The 23,703-nt window shown below is 41.5% G+C and overlaps 1 protein-coding gene, 1 long non-coding RNA gene and 1 gene segment (V, D, J or C); 1 reads left to right on the forward strand and 2 right to left on the reverse strand.

Moving 5' to 3' along the window:
• Positions 1-13,751: 13,751 nt before the first annotated feature.
• On the reverse strand, positions 13,752-15,694 carry LOC129446558 (uncharacterized). The gene is made up of 3 exons (XM_073868448.1): positions 15,390-15,694; positions 14,993-15,048; positions 13,752-14,493 (listed from the first exon to the last, which is right to left on the reverse strand). Exons 1-3 carry the CDS (start codon positions 15,523-15,525, stop codon positions 14,323-14,325), a joined length of 363 nt encoding a protein of 120 aa, XP_073724549.1. The 5' UTR covers positions 15,526-15,694; the 3' UTR covers positions 13,752-14,322.
• Positions 15,695-16,062: 368 nt separating this feature from the next.
• On the forward strand, positions 16,063-17,690 carry LOC129436266 (uncharacterized). Of its 2 annotated transcripts, XR_008641776.2 has the most exons (5): positions 16,063-16,505; positions 16,596-16,649; positions 16,747-16,841; positions 16,934-17,052; positions 17,136-17,690. It is a non-coding gene; the product is annotated as an uncharacterized lncRNA (long non-coding RNA). The 2 variants fall into 2 exon arrangements; XR_012369943.1 differs by having other exon boundaries at positions 16,069-16,649.
• Positions 17,691-21,930: 4,240 nt separating this feature from the next.
• LOC129433554 (Ig kappa-b4 chain C region-like) lies at positions 21,931-23,693 on the reverse strand. The segment is given in 3 exon segments: positions 21,931-22,253; positions 23,256-23,307; positions 23,652-23,693. Coding segments are annotated over 3 exon segments (417 nt in total).
• Between the last annotated feature and the right edge of the window lie 10 nt (positions 23,694-23,703).

Below are 23,703 nucleotides of genomic sequence, written 5' to 3' on the forward strand. Positions count from 1 at the left end.
AGTTTTTTGTCACAAATTTTCTTTGGGGGGCCGCGAAGGAATGCACCGTACACAAGGGGGGCCGCACGCTGAAAAAGTTTGGGAACCCCTGCTCTAGTGGAATAGACTTGATTGCCGGTGCCCTGACAAGTGAAAAGACTAAAGGTATATTCACATAAGCGATTTTGTCGCTCGTCTCTTCAAGAGGTCGTTTGGGGGTGTTTCTAAATCTGGTTGTCATAAATAAATGAGTAACGTCCACTCCAGTAACTGATAAGAGACGGATTACATGAACTCCACTGCTTGGCTCTCACTGGTAGTTGCTCCAGAAAATCGCTCATCATTTGCACAAAGTTAAGCTGCATTCAGACTAGCAGTAGCAGTGTGACACGATTTCATTTATTTCAATGGAAGCTTGGTGACTTCTGGTGACCCGACTGACAATGGCCATTGGCTTCTGAATGGGTGTGTCAAATTTGAGACAAGGTTGAGAAAAGTTTAACTTTATACAAATGATGAGCTACTTTCTGAAGTGACTACCAATAAGAGCAAAGCAGTTGAGTTCCTGTCATCCATCTGTAGTCAGTTACTGGAGTGGATGTTAATCATTTGTTTATGACAACTAGATTTAGATACTCCCCTAACGACCTATTTGAAAGAGACGAGCGGCACATAGTAACAAAGTCACACGTAATATGTATGAGGCTTTAAACTTTTCTTAAATTTGTCTTCCGGCTGGACATCCCCAATCCGGTCACCAAAGGTCACTGTCGCTCGTGTCATCGAGCTGGCATTGAAATTAATGAGATCGCGTCGCTCTGCGCTAGTCACTGCTTGTCTGAATGCAGCTATATGCACTAAGATGCATTCTGGTCGATCGGATTACAAGTGGACTAGACTAAACACAGGTTTAAACAGTGTTCAAAACGTTTTGGGCTCATCCACTTTCGACCACATTCAGAGGTAGGCTTTCATTTTGTGAGCATGTAAAAGTTGTGCAAGCTTATTTCATCAATGGCTCTGAAATATCAGAGAAAGCTCTTACATAAACATGTACAAAACACTGTGCAGCATGTTTACTAACACCACAAGCAGCAGACTTTGACATAATATTAGTTTGCGTCAATTTAAACCCGCCAATTCTCCCGCTCACTTTTAAACGAAAGCAAAGGGTCTCGCTCAGTTTCTCACAGTAATTAGGATGAAGTGGTCGAAAGTGGACAAAACAGATCAAGTCAAGATTTATTTATATAGCACAGATTTAACACAAGTGTAGTGTGTTAATCCATCTGTAAACAGATACATGTAAATACCACCAATATTTACTCTACAAACATTATTTACATACCTGGCTTTTTCTTTTTGCGACAGAGTGCAAGATTTGTGACTGTGGCTGACCATGTGTAGACACCTGTGGGTTTGAAGAAAGAAAATTACCCATTAACCAAATAAACCTTTAACTTCTTATTTCAAATACTGGACAATCACAACATCACTGTGCTGCAGTACATGTATAAGTGTGAAGTACATGTATAGTTATTGTGATTTAAAGTTTTAAGTTAAGTGTTTATAAACAAGGACATTAAGGATCTACTGTATATATGATACTTAACATCTTCTGTTACTGTTTTTTTTTTTTTAAAATAGCCTTTTGTTATGGGTGATCTATAAGCAATGTAACTGTGTTTCAGCTGGTGCAAAGAGTTTGCTTTACTTTTAAAAATGTCTATAGTGTATTGCATGTACAAAAAATGAAGCATGACCAAAATCAAATCTACTTTATGGTTGATCTGAGTGGCAAAATATTCTGGTGCGGCTGAACAGATTTATACAACGTTACATGTCATCTTGTAAGTACAGATTAGTGCTGTCAATCTTCCTCTGTTATCCCATTCAAAGTACATTTCATAGTATTTTTAATATTCAAATTATCCCAATATATTGAAATCTTAAAAAGTAGCCTAGTCACAAGCCTGTAGTAAGCACATCTAATCATTCAATTGTGTCTTTATGAAACAAGAAAAACTATGACCGTGGCTGCGTCCGAAAACTCTAAATTGCTGCCTTCTGAGGCAGCTTTCCAAGGCAGCAAGACATCAAGGCATGTCCGAATTCAATGTTTGGTTTACTTCCTGTCTCCTGAGATACCTATGCGTGGACGTACATTAAGAATGTGATTGGTCGAGTCCGGTCGAGTTCGAAAAAATAAAATGGCGGCCAAGGACGCGACTGGACCACCAATTTAGTGTAAATAAGGGTATATTTGTACTTTTTACACCTTTTAATTGCATTTCTAGCGAGAAATTAGTATTGTAGTTTTCAAATATGTGATTAGTTATCACAAAGGCGCCCTCTGTTTAAATTTCAAACACGCTGCCTTAGAAGTGTGTCCGAAAGTCTTTCTCTGAGCTAGCTTCATGCCTCCGAAGTCATTTCCTCATGAGGCAGCGAGGCAACGAGTCACTGCCTTGAGTTTTCGGACGCAGCACATATTTAACACCTACAGCTACAAGTACAAGTGTAATAATTGACTCCAGTCCTTTGAATTATTTGAAAATAATGTACACCTGCGGTGTTATACTTCACTTTGCATCATGCCACATTACCACCTTGAATGTGCATTGTTTTTGAATATTCAACTGCCCGTCATCAATTATTCCTAACGTAAAAAAAACATAGGAATAGTAATTTTGCACTTAAGATTTTTTTGCATTTACAAATGACAATCCACATTGTGTGTTTTTTGATGTCTTGATGACACATGACAAAGACACCTATTTTAATGTCAGAAAACCCTATAACATGACATGTTTGAGTTCATTCTCGCAACTTGATTTCATGCGTCCTGCAATGTGACCATTTCACATGCACACAATGCAATGTTGATGCTGAAAATATATCAGCCTTAACCTGAATAAAGCTCTATGGGAAAACACTGGACAACAGGTAGCGTTAAGGTAACCCATATGTTAAATACTTGAAACCCAGATATAAATGGCAACTCTTAAAATCTGTCTTAATTACCTTGGCCCTTCGTAGTGCTCGCCTGCTCCAGCTGCCCTTCCATAGTGTTCGCTGCCTCCACCTGTCCCTCTGTAGTGGTCGCCTGCTCTCTTCCAGTTGTTTGGATTCTCCAGTGGGTCACAGGGTGTGAGGTGCAGTGTAACCAGCTGATCATAATGCCACTGGAATCCTGGGTCCAACCTGTGCAGGTTAAATCATATGGATGTTTTAAAACATAAGACTTTAAAGGGATAGTTGACCAAAAAATGAAAATTCTGTTATAATTTTTGATCCTCATGTTGTTCTAAACCTTTATGAATTGTATTTCTTCTGTTAAACACACTTTGTGTTCATTAGAAAAAAGAATCCATTTAACCATGGGATTGGGCTGTACCTCTTAAGTGTTTGAATCATATGGTCTAATTTTTCCAAATCAGATTTATTGGCACTTTAGATTAGAGCTGAGGTAATGATAGACTACTGGATGTATTAGATATGTGCAAATCTATATTTGATTGATTCTATAGGACCATAACAAATACAATATATCTTTTGATCAGGAAAAAACAGAGTGCTTATATATTATCAATTCAAAGAATAACACCAAGTGTGATGTTTGTTTAAAGAAAAATGTATGCTTATGCTTTCAAGTTAGCAGCAGTGTAAGTGTATGATGTCTCAAGCCAACATTTGATGGTTTCCTTTTTTGTGTTATTTCTGCTAATGGTCCATCTGCATTGTAAGCTCTACAATTCATACACAAGAGTATAATGAGATTCATTTTCATTTGATTCAGTAACTGAGTGACCTACAAAAGGACTTTACAAATTTCAATTGATGTGTGTCCCTACAAACAATTGTTTAAGTCAGTGTGCCTAAACATTAAAAATGATGTTGTATGTGGGCTGAAAACAAATAAAATATGGCTTCTACAAAAAAAAAACATTCCAAACATAATAATTCCTAAGTTAACATAGTATGTATTCAGGTATATGCTTGAACCAAGTTAACTATGGGTCCAACCAAATCCCATCCGCTTGTTTGTCTGACATCACACAGCACCGCTTCCGGGTCCAAAAGCTCTATCAGATGCTGAGGAAACAAAAATACTGATATACAATCACAATTCTAACCTCTCTCTCTATGTGGACATCCCAGATGATCGTTCAGTCATTACAAGGGTAGTGCTGTGAGCCTGGAGAATGTAGTGCACAGTGTGATTTTATAAAAGCTTAGCTTAAATGCATGAAATCAATAAACTACCATGTTGTAAATGTCTGTTTAGATTTCACTCAAAATCAGTGAAGGCGTGGACCTGGAAACAGTATTCCTTACGTCACAAATTACCAAGTGGATTGTAGGCCAGTGTGCTGCAAGCTATAAATAGAAATGGCCTTAAAAGTACCCCATGCACAACTACCCATGTCTTAATTAATATTCATGATATATCGATCAATCACATAATCATAGTAGTTTGCTATCAAAATAAATGCCATAATTCTTCATCCCCAAATCTTGTGCAAATGCTTTGAAACCTCACAATACTATGCAGGTAAAAGCAGTGGACTGTAGAAATTGTTTGAGTCAGTTTTCTTATAAGTTGTTGTTTGCCAAATCTTACAGAATGGTTTGATGGAGTGCTGTTTGACTGTGTCTAAGGTTAGATAAATATTGAAATACTTCAAATGTTTTGAAAAGATCCAGTGTTGTGCTAACAAACTTTGTGGTTATTTAAAAACAAAAACCTCTCCCAACGTTTTACTGTCAATGAGTTTAGGTGTTGATGACTGAATTTCAGTTTTATGGAGTGAGCTATCTTTTCAAAGGGAACATTTCACAAGACTTGGCGTCCCCACAGTATGTATGTAAAGTTTTAGCTTAAAATAGCATATAGATAATTTATTATAACATGTTAAAATAGCCACTTTGTAGGAGTGGAATCTTTTGACATCACAAGGGGAGCCAATGACCTATTTTTTCCACATGCTTGCAGAAAATGGTTTCCGTTACCGTGTTTTTTTTTTGTTTTTTTTTTTTACATTTTCTAGGTTGATAGAAGCACGGGGGACCCAATTATAGCACTTATACATGGAAAAAGTAAGATTTTTATGATATGTCCCCTTTAAGATTTTAATATTGATCAAATCTTTTGCCTACTCAACACAAGCTGTGAACTGTGACTTTACAAATACAGTGCATGCATCTCACCTTCACAAAGGTATTCATAAAAGGAACCGATCTTCTGAAGGTAGTCCTGGGCATAGGCGATAATCTCTCACACTTAATATTTTGCTTCTTGGTCTCTTTTTCACGAAGCAGAACTGGCTTGTATCCAGTAGCATGGAGTTTGTCAAGCTGCAATGACAACATTGTGTATTTACTGAATGGAATATTGGTTAATGTCATTCAGGATATTTTTACTTCATGGTGAGCTTAGCTTTTGTATAACCAAGTATGTGAAAACAGGAAAGAGTAATACATTAAAAGAAAACAGCAAAAACATAAATTACATCATAAGGTTATAATAGAACTTTCTGTAACGTTAGTAGGTTTGGCTGGTAACTATGGTAACTATTATGCAATTGGACAGTGACAATCTACTGTATAGATTTATTCAAAATAAAGTCCAAACGTTAATCATTAAATGGGTTGCTTTGGATGAACTACAGAATCTACAATAGTAGTATGAATGCAGTCTATTTGATAATTGTCATTCAGAGAATTCCCAAGTGTCACTTATATTTTGTTGTGGTAGATAATTTAGGACTGTGATGTGTTAAAGTGAAAATGTGTTTACTGAAGAGAATTGCCACAAAAAAAAATATATTAAAAGAGATATACAAGAATATGTAAGAAATTCTACTTACTAGGGCTGCACGATAAATCGCACATGATTGTCATGCGCATCTCGTCAGTAAAGCCGGTTCTTTGATTAGTAGTACACCAACATCACCTGCTTTCAGATGGAGCAGCATTTACTACACAAAGCCATAGTTACCTGACAACCAGGGCAATTTTGCATTAATTATCGCCTGCGATATGTATGCGATATGGCCCAGCTTGTCAGTGAACTATGGCTTTGTGTAGCAAACAATGGCTCTTAAAAGTGCCTTTGGGTTTATAAAATAAGCAACGTTAAATCTAAGTTGTAACAGGTGATTCGATTGACAGGATCTGCAGGGAGAACAGAAAATGTTTATTATGTAATGTAAATTAGCTCTAATATAATGCTTAAATAGTGTACCCCAATAGTGGGGATTCCTATTTTCTTACAAATATTATAAGACAAATATTAAAACTTTAGACTATATTAAGCTCACACAATAAAGCAATGACCACGTTAAGTAACCCTAATGTTGATAACCCTGCTGAAAAAAAAACAGCATCAAACCAGCATGGGAATTATGCTGGTCTATGCTGGTGGTCACCAGCATACCAGCACCAAAACACAACATATGCTGATATGACCAGCATGGGATGCTGGTGCTAATGCTGGTTTAGCTGGTGCTAATGCTGGTTTAGCTGGTGTTCACCAGCAAATCAGCACCAAAACACAACATATGCTGGACTTGCGGCCTTTTTCAGCAGGGAACTTAAACTAGGTTAACGTTAGCTTCTTAATGGGACTTTACTTCTCTAACACGAAACGTTAGACTTCCCTTGCGAAAATTAAACATTGTTTTACTACAGTTAAGAAATAACCATGGATTTGAAAAAAAGTTAAACCATGTTTGGTTTAGTAAAACCATTTTGCAAATAATCGATACACACAAACCGTGGTTACTACACTTTTACCACAAAAACATGGTTAATTTTCGTACGGGTATGGCAATGTCAGCCTAATGCCAAAAGAAAGGCGTCAATTATAACATTTAAACAAATAGTGAACTTTAAACTTACCTGGACAGTGATTTACGCGTAATGAGAGAATCCCAGTCAATTACGAGTACCGAAGAAGAAATCACCCAATAGCAAAGAGGACTGGCTCAGATTCCATAGCAACGGAGGCAGAGAGGATTCTGGGAAATGCAGGCGTCCGAAACGGACTTTTTTTACAATCAAAGTAGAAACAATCAAATTTGATGGCCATAATATCGTATTGTTGAACTATCAAGCACACGTTAGTGTTCATGTGTTGAGAAAATATTGTAATCTGCAGCGGGCCCACATGTAGTTTTAGCTGGTGCCTTCACCATAGTAGATGTCGATAAGGCTCATGGGTACTGTAGTATTTAATCTTGTATTTGACACACGAAACCGATCGAAAAAAATCAATATTTCTCAGAAAAAAACGGCAACATTTGGAAACGATTGCAGTAGCAAAACTCTGCAGTCTCGTAAATTAACAATTATGTACTGCTGACGATGGTTTACAATGGCGATCATCATGCAGAATATTAAACAAATAAAAAAGGATAAACGTCTCCTGATTAAATGTTGAGTAAAGTAGCGCTTAAAGTGTAATAAATTAATGACAAATAAAGTAAAACAATACAGCTCCCGGGTATATACTATTGCAATACATTAGATTAAATTCGTGCTGGAAAACACGAAAAAATAATAGGACAAAAAAACGTGGTGCAGGCACGAAAAATACTTCCTATTGAAATACATTAGATTGAAAGTCGTTCTGACTAGCACGAAAAAAAGGGGGAAATCGTGTCCATGAACACGAATCAATAGATTAAATTACGTGACTATGGCACGAACTGCCGTGAGACTGGGTTGCTCCAAATGCCACCATCTGCTACTTGTCCTGTAAAATGTGAGCACGGAAAAACAACATTGTGGACTATTTGGACAGTTTAGACAAGGAAAAACAAGAGCTAGTCATCAGGAAAACAGTGAAGCTGGGGGTCATACAAAGAAGAAAGAGGAGGAAGAAGCAAGGAGAGCTACAGACGGGAAAAGCACAAACGTCAAGCCACAAAAGAAAGGAAGAGAAGTGAACAAGAATGGAAAGTGTTAGAGAAAAACTTTGAAGAATTAAGTGTAGACAAGATCGAGGAAGCATTTCTAGAACTCCCAAAAGAAAAAAATGAGCTTGATCAAGTAGTTGTTGTGTGGTAGAGGGGTGGGCATTTATATGTCATGCGTGGGATTTGGGTGCCAGCAGGGTAACTTGTTAATGGGAAAACTAAAACTTTCCATGCTAAAAAAAGAAATAGACTGTTGGGCCATGAGTGGAGAGGGGTATGAATTTGATGTACATGACACTGATGTGTCCATCTCTGCGATAGCAGCAGATGTCATCTTGGTTGACTTGGTTGTACAATAGCCTGTTATCAACTCCAGTATATTTGTCATACCGATCGTTTATTGTAATGAAAAAATAAGTATGAATGTATATTTGCGTTTTAATGGTGTATAAATATGAATTCATAAAGTTGTCTTTGCTTGTATTGTGGGGAAAAAAATATGAATATGAAAGAACGCTTATTAATTTGATATTTTTAATTGTTTTCGGTGAGGTCTAATGTCCATTCCAATAAAAACAGTAAATGTTCATGATTTCATTTAAAAGAACTATTAAAATTGTACCGTCTGTTAAAATACCTTGCAAAATCTGATGAAATGAGAAAGCTACAAGAAAAAACATGTGAATAAATAGCTTCCATTGACATCTATATATAAGTTTTCTAATAGACAGAAAAATAGACATAAAAAAACTGCAGCTTCACACAAATTGTTTTAAAAGTCTGATCTGTTCAATGAGTTTTTACTCTGTTTAGTACATCATGTTTATTATTGGCTGTATATTAGTTTACTAGCACAAGTTGCTTGAAATCCTGCCCACTTCTTTGCATTGTGTTGTCATGCTTCAGTGATGTGTGAGTGTTTATAGTGCTGTGAGTTTAACACTTCATGACTGAGATCAGAACAGAACAGAATCTTCATCATCACACAAACCAAAAGAACAACAATGACTTTCATCATCATCTTCATCTGGACTCTCACAGTTTTTATTCTGGGTAAGAAATGATAATGAACTGGATTTCTTATTATTTCTGGTGTAGTTGTGTTTTGTACTATATGATTTGTACTAATGTTTTATAAACTAATTGTTTTTATTTTGTCTTTCATAGAATCGAGAGGAGTAACTCTGACTCAATCTAAAGAAAAAAGTGTTCAACAAGGACAAACAGCTACAATAGTGTGTCATATAGATGTAGGAATATATGGCAGCTACTTACACTGGTACTTACAGAGACCTGGAGAAACTCCTAAACTCCTCATAAATACTCTTCAGTCAGGAACTCCATCAAGATTCAGTGGCAGTGGATCAAACACAGATTTCACTTTGACCATCAGTGGAGTTCAGACTGAAGATTCAGGAGATTATTACTGTCAGAGTTTACACTATATCAACAGTAAATATGTGTACACACAGATACTGCAGATGATGATGCTGATAGTTTATTTCACTTACAGCTCATTTTTCCCTTTCAGTCGGTCACTACGACGTCACGTCGTGACCGACGAATTGGGAACCGCTTCGCGGGTGACCTATCTACTTCGAGAACTATCAAAAACGCCAATGAACTTGGCATGCAGGTATTTGCATAATGCCGGCGCCGCCCCGCCAGGTGCGTATATAAGGCGCAGGTGCATAATACCAAATCAGCTTTATTGCTTCGAAGCCGGCAGACATCTGCTCTCGAGAAGCTGTTAACTGATCTTCGTAGATCCTGTTCTGTGTGGGAAGAAAATATCTCAGCTTGCTGAAGTTGGTTGGGCAAAGACACCTCAGTGGAGGCTCGCAGTGTTTTTTCCACCCTTTCTCTCTCTCCCTGTCTCTTTAATTTAGGACTTGAGTTCGAGTGAGTGCGTTTGCCTCTCCCTGTGTGTTTCACCAGCTCGCACAAAAGAGTGATTTCCCTAAAAGAGCAGCACGTTTGAGCTTTGTGTCTTTTTAAAGACAGCCACTCATTCGTGTCACGGTCGGGGTCGTCTTTTTAAAGATGGATTTCCGTCCGTGCTCCGTTTCTGGATGCGGTGTGTTCATCGCCCCCCAGGATGGCCACAAGCGTTGTCTCTCGTGTCTGGGGCTCCAGCACGCAGAGGCAGCGTTGCGTGATAGTTCATGCCCCGTCTGCGAGGGCATGACTATAGCGGATTTGCGGAGACGGGTGTCGTTCCTCCGGCAACGGCCCCCGCCTTCCCAGTCTGGTGCTGCTAAGGGCGCAGCTACCAGATTGGCGAAGGATGACCTCCGTATAACGGTGCTGGGTCGGTCTGCTGGTTCGTCCAGTAGCTCCCAGCGCCCTGATCCGTTGCCAGCGGAGGTCCCGATGGAGACGAGCGGCCCGTGTTCTACGGTGTCCTCGCGCTCTGTCGAGCCTCCACCTGACGCGATGTCCACCGTAACGTCGGAGGGGGGGTTGTCAGCCTCAGACGTCGATCCGGATCCGCTCCCGCCTTCGGGCCAGGTTGCGGCTTCTGCGTTCGACCCTGAGATGGCAGCCATGCTCGCTCGGGCGGCGGAGGCGGTCGGCTTGGAGTGGACTAAACCTCCCCCACCTGAACCGTCCCGCCTCGATGATTGGGTCTTCGGGGGTGCCAGGGCTTCTCAGTCCTCGCCCCCGGTGCCTTTCTTCCCCGAGGTGCATGAAGAGCTGACGCGGTCGTGGAAAACCCCGTTTTCCGCCCGGAACCGGCCGTATCAGCCTTCATCTCTCACCTCTCTCGAGGGTGGAGATGCCAAGGGGTACACTGGTATCCCGTCAGTGGAGCGCCCGGTCGCGATGCACTTGTGTCCGGCCGGTGTCGCTTCCTCCTGGCGGGACCAGCCTACTCTCCCCTCACGGGCCTGTAAGCAGTCTTCGGCGCTGTCCGGTGCTGCTTACAAGGCTTGTGGGGAGGCAGCCTCTGCCCTGCATGCAATGGCATTGCTGCAGGTTCATCAGGCTAAGGCTCTGAGGGATCTGCACGCGGGAGGTCACGACTCGGCGGAGTTCTCTGAACTACGTGCGGCTACAGATCTGGCGCTTCGTGCGACCAAGGTCACCGCACGCGCCGTCGGGCGTGCGATGTCTACCCTGGTAGTCCAGGAACGCCATCTCTGGCTGTGTCTGGCGGACATGAAGGACGCTGATAAAACCCGGCTCCTGAATGCTCCGGTTTCCCAGACCGGCCTGTTCGGCGAGACGGTCGAGGAGTTTGCCCAGCAATTCTCCGCGGCCAAGAAGCAGACTGAGGCCATCGCTCAGATCATGCCACGTCGGAAGCGTCCTGCGCCTGCCCCATCCACGTCGGCGCCTCAGCCTGCTCCTCGCCGAGGGCGTCCTGCGGCGGCCGCCTCCGTTCCTCCCCGGGGCTCTTCTAAGAAGCGAGGAACCGGTCGTCAGCAGCCCGCCCCGCCCGCTCAGCCCGCTGCAAAGGGTGGTAAAAGAAGATCAAAGCGGCCCTGAGACGGGCGACCTAGAGATGGAGGGGATCGCTCTTCGGGAGATGGTGAAGGCACCACTCCCCCCACCGGAGGAGGGCCGGTTGGGGAATCTTTTGTTTCATTTTTCTGTTCCGCCGACTTTTCAGTCGGCACCCACAAATCCACAAAAAGAGCGAATTCCACTTCCATCTCTAGGTCTTCAGATGAGCTCCGGAGATACGAGAGGGCTCATAACCCCCCCTCGTTCTCCGACTCATCAGAGGAGAACGAGAGCGACGCACGGGCTCATAACCCCACCGCGCTCTCAGCCGGTAGGAGACAGCTACGGGCTCATAACCCATCGTCTCCCTCCTCCTTCGCCAGAGGGTGCATCGAGTGGTGTGAGGTGTCTTCAGCAGAGCCTCCCTTACTCAACCACCCAGCAACGGACTCAGGTGAGTGTTATCACACACAACACTGCTGTCTGTGCGGCCGTTACGCACACACCGGCGATCACCTCCGTTGCGCCCGCCGCGGGTACACCGATCGTGCCTTTAGTCCCTCTCGCACGGTATCTGGGGGCGTGGGAACAGCTTCCCAGCCCGTCGCGTTGGCTTTTACGCACGATTCGTCTCGGCTATGCGATCCAATTTGCCCGGCATCCCCCCAAATTCTCCGGCGTTCGTTTCACTACGGTGAGAGCTGCCGATGCGCACGTCCTCCGTGCGGAGATCGCTGTCTTATTGGCGAAAGACGCGATCCAGCCGGTCCCTCCAGCCGAGATGAGGTCGGGGTTTTACAGCCCTTACTTTATTGTACCCAAGAAAAGCGGCGGCTTGCGACCGATCTTGGACCTGCGTTCGCTGAACCGTGCACTTCACAGAATGCCGTTCAAAATGCTGACGCCCAAACGCATATTTCCATGCATTCGTCCAAACGATTGGTTCGCATCTATCGACCTGAAGGACGCGTACTTTCACGTATCGATTCTCCCCCGACACAGGCCGTTTCTCCGCTTTGCGTTCGAGGGGCGAGCATACCAGTACAAAGTCCTCCCATTCGGGCTCTCTCTGTCGCCCCGTGTATTCACCAAAGTAGTGGAGGGGGCTTTAAAACCCCTGAGAGAGAGAGGTGTGCGCATTCTCGCGTATCTGGACGATTGGCTAATAATAGCTCAAACTCGTCAGACGCTGTGCGATCACAGAGATTTAACTTTAAAACACCTCGCTCGTTTGGGTCTTCGGGTCAACTGGGAAAAGAGCAAGCTTTGCCCCGTGCACTGCATGAAAAGTGGAATTTTCGTCAGAATGTGGCACTGTAGATTGCTGTGAAACTCCAAGTTTACGACTGCGCACGACAATTTGCAGCCAACACCGAAAACTGCCGTAAGTTGTCAGAAGTTGACGTGGGTCTTGCTTGGAAGTTGTCCCCCCTTCCCCTAATTCTAGGGGAGGCTTTAACATGTAAATGAACATGCTGTAAGCTATACAAATGCAAATCAGGGTAGCAGCTGGGGGAGTTTTACTCAGGTAACATTCTGAGAGGTTTTAATCTTTGATTTTAAGAAAATCTTTGGTATCAGTAAAGCCAAATTACAGACTCTTAAATTTTAGTTTGAATTTATTTATTTTTAAAGTATGCTACACGGTTAACACATTGTCTTCATGATGTAAACATCACTTAATATTTTGAGTTATGGACATTTACTTAAAAATCTTAGTTCATTTAACTTTTAAGTGTATAAAATTAATCAAACTAAAACATTCAAGTGAATGAATTTTAGCAGTACATGTTGTAAGGAACACCCATAATCCTTTGTCTCAGAATATTACGATTATTTAAGCTTTTTTACAGAATTAAGAACTAATAAGAACTTTAACTACTTAAATATTTGTTAAAATGTCATAGAGATTTATGCTCTAATATTATTCATGTTGTTTAGTTTAAAATTATAAATTACCATTTTTGTAAATGAAAGTCCCCGTTCAGGTGATCAGTGTTTATTGACATAAACAACACATTGTATTGTATTGTATTGTGTTTCAGTGGAGAATCAAGTTGATTTAATGACTGACTAAGTCATGAGTTTTGTGTTATAATACCATTTATAACACTAAGAGAATTATAATTATACATTAATTAAAAATATAATTTTTTTCAACTCAGTTAACTAAGTGGAGATGTTGGACAGAGTAATTCAAAATCAACTTTAAGTTTAATGACAATCATTTATCAAACTTTTCTTCACCATTTATCACAATACTTTCAAAATATTTTTTCCTAATAATTTTTAAACTATCCCTTTAAGTAGATTCAATTTCTCCAGGCTAACAGTGTATATTAATTACTCTGTATGTAATTAGCAATAACCAATGTTAGGTAAAAAAGATACACCAAACTATTTATTTCAACAATTTTAATTGTTTTAACAGAGTTTTAATCAGGCTCAATTTGTGCATTCTATGCAAACACCATCAAACAACATGTCAAACAACAAAATGTCTGTCCGGATGGGAATGAAGCAAGGTAACTTGTGCAATTACATCACAGCTCAAATACTGTGCATAGTGGCATGACTACAGTTTATTGAATTCACATACTGGTAATCCTGCCATACTTGTCCATCATTTACATCTCCTAACACACCCTTTGGCAGTTCCCGCTTTCGCCTTTCATCTAATTTCTCTTCAAATCCAAGTCTTTTAACAAGTCCTCCCAGAGACTGCACAACACTCTTGTAACAGTAAGAACGTATTGGATGGACATACTCTTCACCGCTCGAATATGTAGCCTTTCTTAGCAAGGCAGAGCCATATTTCTTCCTTAATGCAGACCTCTGCTGTGGGTGATTGTAGAACGGGATGTGACCACAAGTCCTGCAAACCTTTGTACCATCCCGTCTGCGCTCATAGGTTTCAGTAAGCATGTACACTGTCATACATTTTGGACAAACCACATACTGTAAGAAGTCGTCACGGAGGATACCAGTCAATTTCATCATGGCCAAAAGTTTCATCAACAAGTGTTCTGTTTTTTTTACTTCTGGACTGATCACTTCCATGCTCCTCCCCATCTTGTATGTGAGGATAGGCTTCACTCTGCTCCTCAGCAAGGATTTCCCCCTCTTCATCCACATAGTCATCCTATGGAAATTTAAAGGACATATTTAAAACACATGCAATGCACATACTCAGCACCACCATTAGACCATTAGAGATTGAAAAGTCCATCATGAATATGGCCATTTGAGATTGAAAACCCCATCGTTAATATGGTCATTTGAGATTTAAAAAGAACATAATTAATATGGTCATTTCTCATCAATATGGCCATTTGAGTATGAAAAGATTTGAAAACTGTAGTTGGAAAAGATCATGTGCATCTCAAACAGCTAGCTTTATCTTAGTGCAATGAACCAGTTAAGTACTTTGTGGGAACTTCATCCACTTCAACTTCATTTTAGTTTTTTTTATACTTTATAAAGTGTGTTTATACTTTAGTTGCTTTCATTAGTTAACTAACAGAAATTTGAGAGTGGAAAACAATAATGTGGGTGAAACATGTTAGGTTTTCCCATTTTAGCTCTGGATTAGCATGTAATGAACTTTATACTGGTATATCCAAATGTAATTTCATGCTTACCACACAACAGGAGATGTCCAGGAAAAGATGAATGCTTTGTTCATCTGCTGTTTCGTCTGAAAAACAACAAACAGAAGATACCGTTATGCATTAAAACGCGATATTCCTATTTAATTATAAATTAATTTATACTATTAAAATAACAACAACAGTGATAATCAACCACATTTAACTAGACCAGGGGTCTCCAACCTTTTTGTGAGCAAGGGCTGCCACAATGGATAAAACATGCTGGATGGCTACTTTTTGATATAGCATACTCAAAACGTTTTTGTTTAACTTGTTGATTTTATTTTATTTTATTTTATTTTACTTGTTGATATGTTTTAGTATTGTTTAAAATGTTAACATACGTAAAGCAAGCCAAGCTTATATAAAAATATGTAATTATGCTCACCGTTGTCTGAACTGCAATTCGCTGGGTGCATTTCTTCAAATTCTTCAATCACTTTTTTTTCTGGGTCCTCGGATTGCATTTCACTTTCACCAATCTCTCTAACTCCAGTAAAGTTATCTTCCGGGTCTTTACACATGACAGGACATCACTCACAGCGGGTTCACGACTGGATAGCAGCAGGCTCTGTACGTTATCTGACCTGACGTAGTCCTTTTGGATTTTTTCTCCCAAACTCCATTTTTGAAATAGCGCGTTCTGTGGTCAAAATACTGTGTATGACACAGTTCAGTGTTGCAATGTTCACAGAAGCGCCCATAGATATGTATATAAAGGCTGGATGGCTCAAGGCGGAGTCCCTAACGGCATCACCTGGCGGCCGTCTTGCGGCGGGGCGCTCGTTCACTCGTGGCGTTGGGTTTAATGGTGCAGGTGCTTTTGGATGACCATGGCTTGCTCGGTTTTCTGCCGATTTTCAAACGGTTTGGGCTTTTACAAACGTTATTAACGTGGCTATAATTCTGGATGCTTTAACATGTTTCATGAATTTATTTTTTATTTTTAGTATAGGTATGCAGTGTCATATGTACATCTTTGACGTTTATAACAAACCAAACCGTTTGAAAATCGGTAAAAAATTAAGCAAGTTATGGTCATTTAAAAGTACCTTCATCATTAAAACTCAATGCTACGAGTGAGCGAGCGCCCTGTCGTAAGATGGCCGCCAAAATGCGGACGTTGCACTCAATTGGCCAGCAGCGCGGACGAGCCATCTAGCCTTTATATACATATCTATGGAAGCGCCAATGTCGTTTCTTCAGTCTTGGGACTTCCATCTTTCAACTGACAGCACACTGTGTTGATATCACACAGAGCTCCCGGCACATCGCGTTTGTTGTTTATATCATACGCATGCGCGCACGTCTCACAAGATTTTCCTTATATCAATAACCTCGCGTGTGATTGGAGGAGCCCGACAGGCTTCTCGCCTTCGTCCAATCGCGTGCGAGGTCATGGCCACGGCTCACACAGCAGTACAAGAGGAACATTAAGCGATGTTTGGTTGGGTGTTTGTAACTCTCCAAGAAGAGAAGACGGGTGCACAATCCCAAGATTGCGGTAAGAATGATTTTATGTAAAAGCATATTTTTAAGTAGCCCAAGCTGTGTGTTTTATTGCTTAGAGGTGTTTTTGTCTTGTAATTTTTAGGAGGCTGTACGGCGTCTCTGATGTACACTGCAGGCGCTTTGAACCAGAGCAAAGGTAACGTTACGATTTAAAGAATATGCTTTTATTCTTGTATAAGGAAATAGGTACGTTAATAGATCCGATCTTAAACCCGCACATCTTGTTTTCACAGACTAACGTCGCCTCATAACGAAGCCGTGACCTCCTATTTGGTTGGGGCTATTTTAGCAAGTCCACATTTAACTGCTGAGAATGACGACATTGTTTGTAAGTATAACTTCTAATGTTTTTCCTCATTTCTTGTTTAATTGTACCGTGACTCTGTTTATTAATACCAGTCTCATTTAATTGTTTTCCAGCTGCCTGTAAGACGTATTATGAGTCGGTTCGCCGGAGCTTCAGATACAAACAACCTGAACTCGCATCGCGGGCGGAAAATGCGAAAAGTTTAGCTCGGAGTCGACCCAGAAGAAAAAGGGTAAGATTTATTATATTAGATCAGTTTTTTGTCAATGTGAGTATTTTTCTGGTCACTTATTGTCTTTATTGATTATATTACAGTTGCTGGAAGCGAGACGAGGTGTGCTGGCTGAGGGTGAGATGGACATTTGAAAGTGCGCCACCATAGATCTCATATCTGATGAGGAAGACGGCATTGTTGGCGGGGTGTCTGGATGGATTGTGCGGCCACCGCCCTCTCGCAGCCTGGAACTTTCCGAGCTCTGTGCCACGCTGCAATTCAGATTAGAGGCGATACCAAAGTACAGGGCAACTCACCATATACGCCTGAAAAAGTGACTTTTTTTACAACGTTTTTGAGTTTTTTTTCTTTTTTCAACACTTGAGAACTTTGAAAAAGATTTTTAGGGATCTTTCCCGAATGTCTTGGGCACTTTTTGACGTGTTTGGAGGACAACATAAGAGACATTATGCTGCTTTGTACATAGTTGTGTGTTTCTAATTAAAGCTCTTTCTTTGAATAAACAGCTGTGTGTTTATAAATAAACCTCTTTGTTTTCTCTTATATTTCTTGATGGTGTGAATAATGAAGTACATAGCACAATGACATTATTATATAAAAAATTAATATCACATAAATTATATATTTATTACTATTATTATTGGGGTTTACATTTATAATGAGCCAGGGTGCCCAATAACCCCCCTCTTTAGAGTAACGGCCCGACTTGAATTTACTCACTCGGTATTGGCTGAAGCCACTTCTTTTAAACAAGAAAAATCCCTTGTGATTGGTTTGAAGTGATCTGCCAACCATTCACGGGAGATTTTACTTGTTTAAAAGTAGTGGCTTCAGCCAATACTGAGTGAGTACATTCAAGTGGGCAGTTACTCTAGTTTTGCTGCTATTCACATGCTAATTAGACTAGAGACGCTCTACCTGGCCGGCAGAGGTTTCGCTGCTATTCATATGCTAATTAGAGGCATCGTACCCCCGCGGGGCTCTCCACCTGCGTCATGGTTCGTTTACGACAATTTGTGACACAGACGAACGCGACGCTCGCTGCCTGTAAATTGAGGAAAGCTGCCGAAAATTAGGGAAATTTTCGGGAGCCTACAGGCGCTTACGGGGACGAAAATCCCACTTTTCATGCAGTGGTGCAGAGAATCTCTTTTCTCGGTATGGAACTGGACTCGATCGATTTGACAGCTCGTCTAACAGAAGCGCGTGTACAGTCGATTCTGACTTGCCTGAATACATTCAAGAGCAAGAGCGCGGTCCCGCTGAAACAATTTCAGAAGCTTTTGGGGCATATGGCAGCAGCCGCAGCTGTAACTCCGCTCGGACTGCTTCATATGCGACCGCTTCAGCATTGGCTTCACGACCGAGTCCCGAGGAGAGCGTGGCTGCGCGGCATTCACCGTGTTATCATTACACCTGCGTGTCGTCGCACTTTCACTCCGTGGTCAGACCGTGCGTTTCTCCGAGCCGGTGTGCCTCTGAGACAGGTCTCCAGGCACGCGATAGTATGCACAGATGCGTCAGACACGGGGTGGGGGGCCACGTACGATGGGCTTGCGGCTTCGGGGGTCTGGACGACACCCCAGCTGCATTGGCACATAAACTGCCGGGAAATGTGGGCTGTATATCTTGCGCTCGTCCGTTTCAGCAACGAGTTACGGGGCAAAGATGTATTCGTTCGAACAGACAACACTGCGACCGTGGCGTACATCAATCGTCAAGGCGGTTTACGCTCGCGTCACCTGTCGCATCTCGCCCGTCACCTCCTCACATGGAGTCAGAAGAATTTGAGGTCTCTTCGTGCCATTTACATCCCGGGCACGCTCAATGTAGAGGCGGATGCGCTCTCTCGGGCTGCGCGTCCCGGCGAATGGCGACTCCACCCCATTGCGGTTCAGCAAATTTGGAGACGTTTCGGCAAAGCGCAGATAGATCTGTTTGCTTCCCCAGAGACGACCCATTGTCGCCTGTTCTATTCACTAGCCGACGACTCGCTCGGCGTGGATGCATTGGCACACAGCTGGCCGCGAAACATGCGCAAATACGCGTTCCCTCCGGTGAGCCTCATTGCGCAAACCTTATGCAAAATCCGGGAGGACGAGGAGAGCGTGCTGTTGGTGGCACCGTATTGGACAACCAGGAGTTGGTTTCCAGAACTCTCTCTCCTCGCGACAGCCCCTCCGTGGAAGATTCCCCTGAGGAAGGACCTTCTTTCTCAACAAGAGGGCACATTATGGCACCCGCGCCCCGACCTGTGGAACCTCCATGTGTGGTCTCTGGACGGGGCACGGAGGATATGAGTGATTTACCGCAAGAGGTATCTAACACTATTGCTGCTGCGCGAGCGCCGTCTACGAGACAGGCTTACGCGCTTAAATGGAACCTGTTTGTCGACTGGTGTTCTTCCCGAAGTGAAAACCCCCGAGAATGCCCGATTAGTGTTGTGCTTTTATATCTCCAGCGTCGTTTGGAGAATAGGCTGTCACCATCCACTATTAAAGTCGATATCGCTGCGATATCAGCTCACCATTCACCCGTAAACGGTAGAACAGTGGGTCAGCACGACCTGGTCATTAGATTTCTCAGAGGCGCTCGAAGACTGAATCCTTCGCGTCCCCCCTCTATTCCTCCTTGGGACCTGTCCTTGGTGCTGAAATCACTCCAGGAAGCCCCATTCGAGCCTCTGCATAGTGTGAGTGTTAAGTTTCTTACAATGAAAACTTTAACTCTCCTTGCTTTGGCTTCTGTTAAGAGGATAGGGGATATTCATGCATTTTCGGTCGATGAATCGTGCCTTCAGTTCGGGCCGGCTGCATCCAGCGTAACACTGAGACCCCGGCCCGGCTTTGTGCCCAAAGTTCCCACCACTCCTTTTAGAGATCAAGTGGTGAATCTCCAAGCACTGCCTTTGGAGGAGGCAGAACCAGCCATGGCTTTGTTATGTCCTGTTCGTGCACTACGTGTGTATATAGACAGGACGCAAAGTTTTAGGACCTCAGACCAGCTCTTTGTTTGTTACGGTGGTCAGCAGAAAGGAAAAGCTGTCACCAAGCAGAGGATGTCCCATTGGATTGTGGATACTATAGCCCTTGCATATCAAAAGCAGAATGTGCCTTGTCCATTTAATTTACGTGCCCACTCTACACGCAGTGTGGCATCATCTTGGGCACTGGCTCGCGGTTCCTCGCTAACAGATATTTGTAGAGCTGCAGGCTGGGCGACACCTAATACGTTCACAAGGTTCTATAGTGTTCGTGTCGAACCGGTTTCCACTCGGGTTCTTTCTACTAACTAGTTAAGAATGCAGAGGGTCGGCTCGTGTGTCGGCTTGGAGCCTCTATTTTGGTGCTGCACATTTGCACCATTATGGAAGGCCATCGGGGCAAAAACGTCTAAAAAACTGTTTTTGCCTCTCCTCCACCGCCCTGATAGCTGGTGTTGCGGAGCATCCGCTGTCAACCTATCACTGATGTATTCTCTGTAAACCTGTGTAGGCTAGGCGTCCACATTTGTCCCCTACGTGGGGTTCATTTGTGTGTATAGTCCGTGGGGTTCTAATCCTCCACGTTTTTCCTTAGCAGAGCCTGCTCTGCACCTCTCAACATACCATGTATTGTTCAGAGACTTTATTTGAGCAACCTGTCGGTTGTTTCATTATTTTTATGTCATCCATTTAACCTTCTTAGGGGATGGCTTCCGCAGTGTTCTAGCTCCGCTCAGTTTAGACGCTTCTCCCAGTTCGCTGCTTCACTATCGTGGGTTAAGGAACAGGTAGTGACCGGCCTTCTGCATTCGCCTTAGGTTCCGCCCCTTTATGTGGAGGGCGGAGGGCTTTTGCAGGCACTGGAAGGGTTCAGCTGCAGTGGCGTTTTGGTAGGGTTTCCCAATTCGTCGGTCACGACGTGACGTCGTAGTGACCGACTGAAAGGGAACGTCTCGGTTACGTATGTAACCCTCGTTCCCTGAAGGAAGGGAACGGAGACGTCACGTCCCGTCGCCACAGTTTGCTGTTCCATTGCTGTTCAGGCCGGGCACTGTTGCTCGGCTTCTCAGCAATAATATAGCTGATTTGGTATTATGCACCTGCGCCTTATATACGCACCTGGCGGGGCGGCGCCGGCATTATGCAAATACCTGCATGCCAAGTTCATTGGCGTTTTTGATAGTTCTCGAAGTAGATAGGTCACCCGCGAAGCGGTTCCCAATTCGTCGGTCACGACGTGACGTCTCCGTTCCCTTCCTTCAGGGAACGAGGGTTACATACGTAACCGAGACGATTTTCTACTATAGTTAATTTAAATTACAACTTTATTTATTTTTATTTTATTTATTTTATTTTTGATAGTTGTAAATTGTATTATTAATTTATTGTCTGTATATTAATTTCTGCTGAGTTAAAACAGCTTCAACATTGATGATTTTTATTATTATTGTACTTTAGTTTAATTCACAATATTAAAAAAACTGATGATAATCACTCATAAAGAAACATCAGTCAGTATCATTCAGTCAACATCTGTAACACAAATACTGAAGGAGTCACATGAGAATAACCATCAAACTAAACCCACCAATCACTTCATGTTCAAGGTTCTTCATTTCATTTGACTGACAGTTATGTAAAATTACTTCATCTGCAGGTGTTTTCATGCTTCATTGAGTCAGGTTTATTTATAAAATTTGAGCTTTCATGTTCAAAACAGACAAAATGAGTCAAAGACATAAAGATACAATATGATTTTATTTGATGAATTGTCACACAATCATGAGTTACAGAATAAAGCAGACATAGACTTGTGTTGTTTGTGAGATGAGAGAGAGAAACACAGTTAGTCTGTTAGTCTTGATGTGAGACAGAGGAGAGAGTGAGTGGATCTACTGTGAACACTGATCTCTCCTCAATTCTCCAGTGACTTTATCACGCTGGTCTTTCTGTGTGAGCTCACAGCTGACTGAGATCACTGAGCTCCACTCCTGCTCAGAGAGAGTCAGACTGCTGCTCCAGCTGTACAGACCGTCCTTCTCCAAGAGAGCAACACTGCTGTACTGAGACCTGCTGCTGATCCCGTCCACCTTCCAGTTCAGACTCCAGTCTGAGGGGAAGCCCTTGTTGGCCACACAAATCAGTGTTGCTGCTTGCTTTGTGGAAATCTCTTCACTGGACGGCGGCAGGACGCTCACTTTAGGGGGACTGATACCTGACAATCACATCAATAATCAATAACTCATACAAGAAAGAAAAAATAACTTCACTCTCTCTGCGTTAAACATTAAAGATCATAATAATAAATGAAGAAAGTTTAAGTCTCCTGAAGAGTTTTTTAATCATATAGCTGCATTAAATGGCTAATATAAATTTTGTCATGTTCATCTGAAGGCTTTGGCATCACCTAAATACTGTTTGTTACTTCAAGGCGGTTCCTGGACAGTTTATAAATAATGGATTAGGGCTTAATTATGAGAACATAATTCATTAGTTTTAACAAACAAACCTTACAATAAACATTAATGGTGTGCACATTGAGACAAAACAATGGCACTGATATGTTGAAATATTTCAGTGCAAACTGTTTTCAGTTAAGACAGCTCAAACATACATAGCGGGGACAAAACTTAAGCTCTGTCTGGGAAACTGTTTTTGCGTAATACTGTATAATAAATGTATAACATTTATAAATAATATATAATAATAAATGATAAATAAATAATCAATAATAAATAATATAAAAATATAAAAATATTTTTTACACAATACAAGTTTAGCATACACTTAAAATAATATGTGAAATTAAGTCTTGCACCTGATAATGCTTTTAACTTAAATTTTAGTTAAGCCTAAATTAAATTCCAGTTAATATGCATCAATCTAGAATCTAATTAGTTTCAACTACACACCAAATAATACAACAGTGCTGGACTTTGTTAACAAAACATAATTTGAGCCTAAACAAAATAAGACTAAATGTTGAGTTCATATAAATGTAAAAATGTAAATCCACAAACTTTTTCAAGTATCTATATGTAAAAATGGTTAAACACAAACAGATATTAGTAAAAAATTTAAAGTGCTCTATACACAATATCATTCAAATACAAATAAATATGTTAAACATGCATCACTTCTTGTGTTTCACAACTGATGTATATATTTAGACATAGTTATTTATTGAATTAAAATTATTATTGTATTATTTACTTACTGCCAACATCCAGTCTGGTGCCGCTGCCGAAAGTCCACCACAGTGATACAAACTAATAGAGCGACTGTACAAAAACCTCTACACACTTGACTGAACACAAACTACAGCAGAATATACAACACACAACACAAACAAATATTTTGAAAATCTCTGAATATTTTATGTCTTTTATTACAAAATCTTTTCAGATGGTTGTATTTTCTCCAATTTTCTCTTAGTGTCATTTAGTTTTCATTTATTTGCTTGTGTTGTGTGGACATTTTGTTACTCTTTCATTTTGCACATCAATGTTTTACTTTTATTCAAAACTTTATTATTTCTTTAAGATGTTAGTTTTTATTCAGAATATTTTTAGCATTCAAGTCCAATGAATAATGATAGTGTAGTAGTCTGTACGAGCAGAAGTTTCCTGTCGTCTTCTTTGCATTGTGTTGTCATGCTTCAGTGA

The sequence above is a fragment of the Misgurnus anguillicaudatus genome, chromosome 6, assembly GCF_027580225.2.
Source record: "Misgurnus anguillicaudatus chromosome 6, ASM2758022v2, whole genome shotgun sequence".
NCBI lineage: Eukaryota > Metazoa > Chordata > Actinopteri > Cypriniformes > Cobitidae > Misgurnus > Misgurnus anguillicaudatus.

Excerpts from the sequence above, each read along its gene's own strand:
- LOC129446558 (XM_073868448.1), bottom strand. The coding sequence starts at position 15,525 with ATGTGTAAAGACCCGGAAGATAACTTTACTGGAGTTAGAGAGATTGGT. Across the intron at positions 15,049-15,389 it reads GAATTGCAGTTCAGACAACG|ACGAAACAGCAGATGAACAA; the intron begins GTGAGCATAATT and ends GTTGTTTTTCAG. Across the intron at positions 14,494-14,992 it reads TGGACATCTCCTGTTGTGTG|GATGACTATGTGGATGAAGA; the intron begins GTAAGCATGAAA and ends AAATTTCCATAG.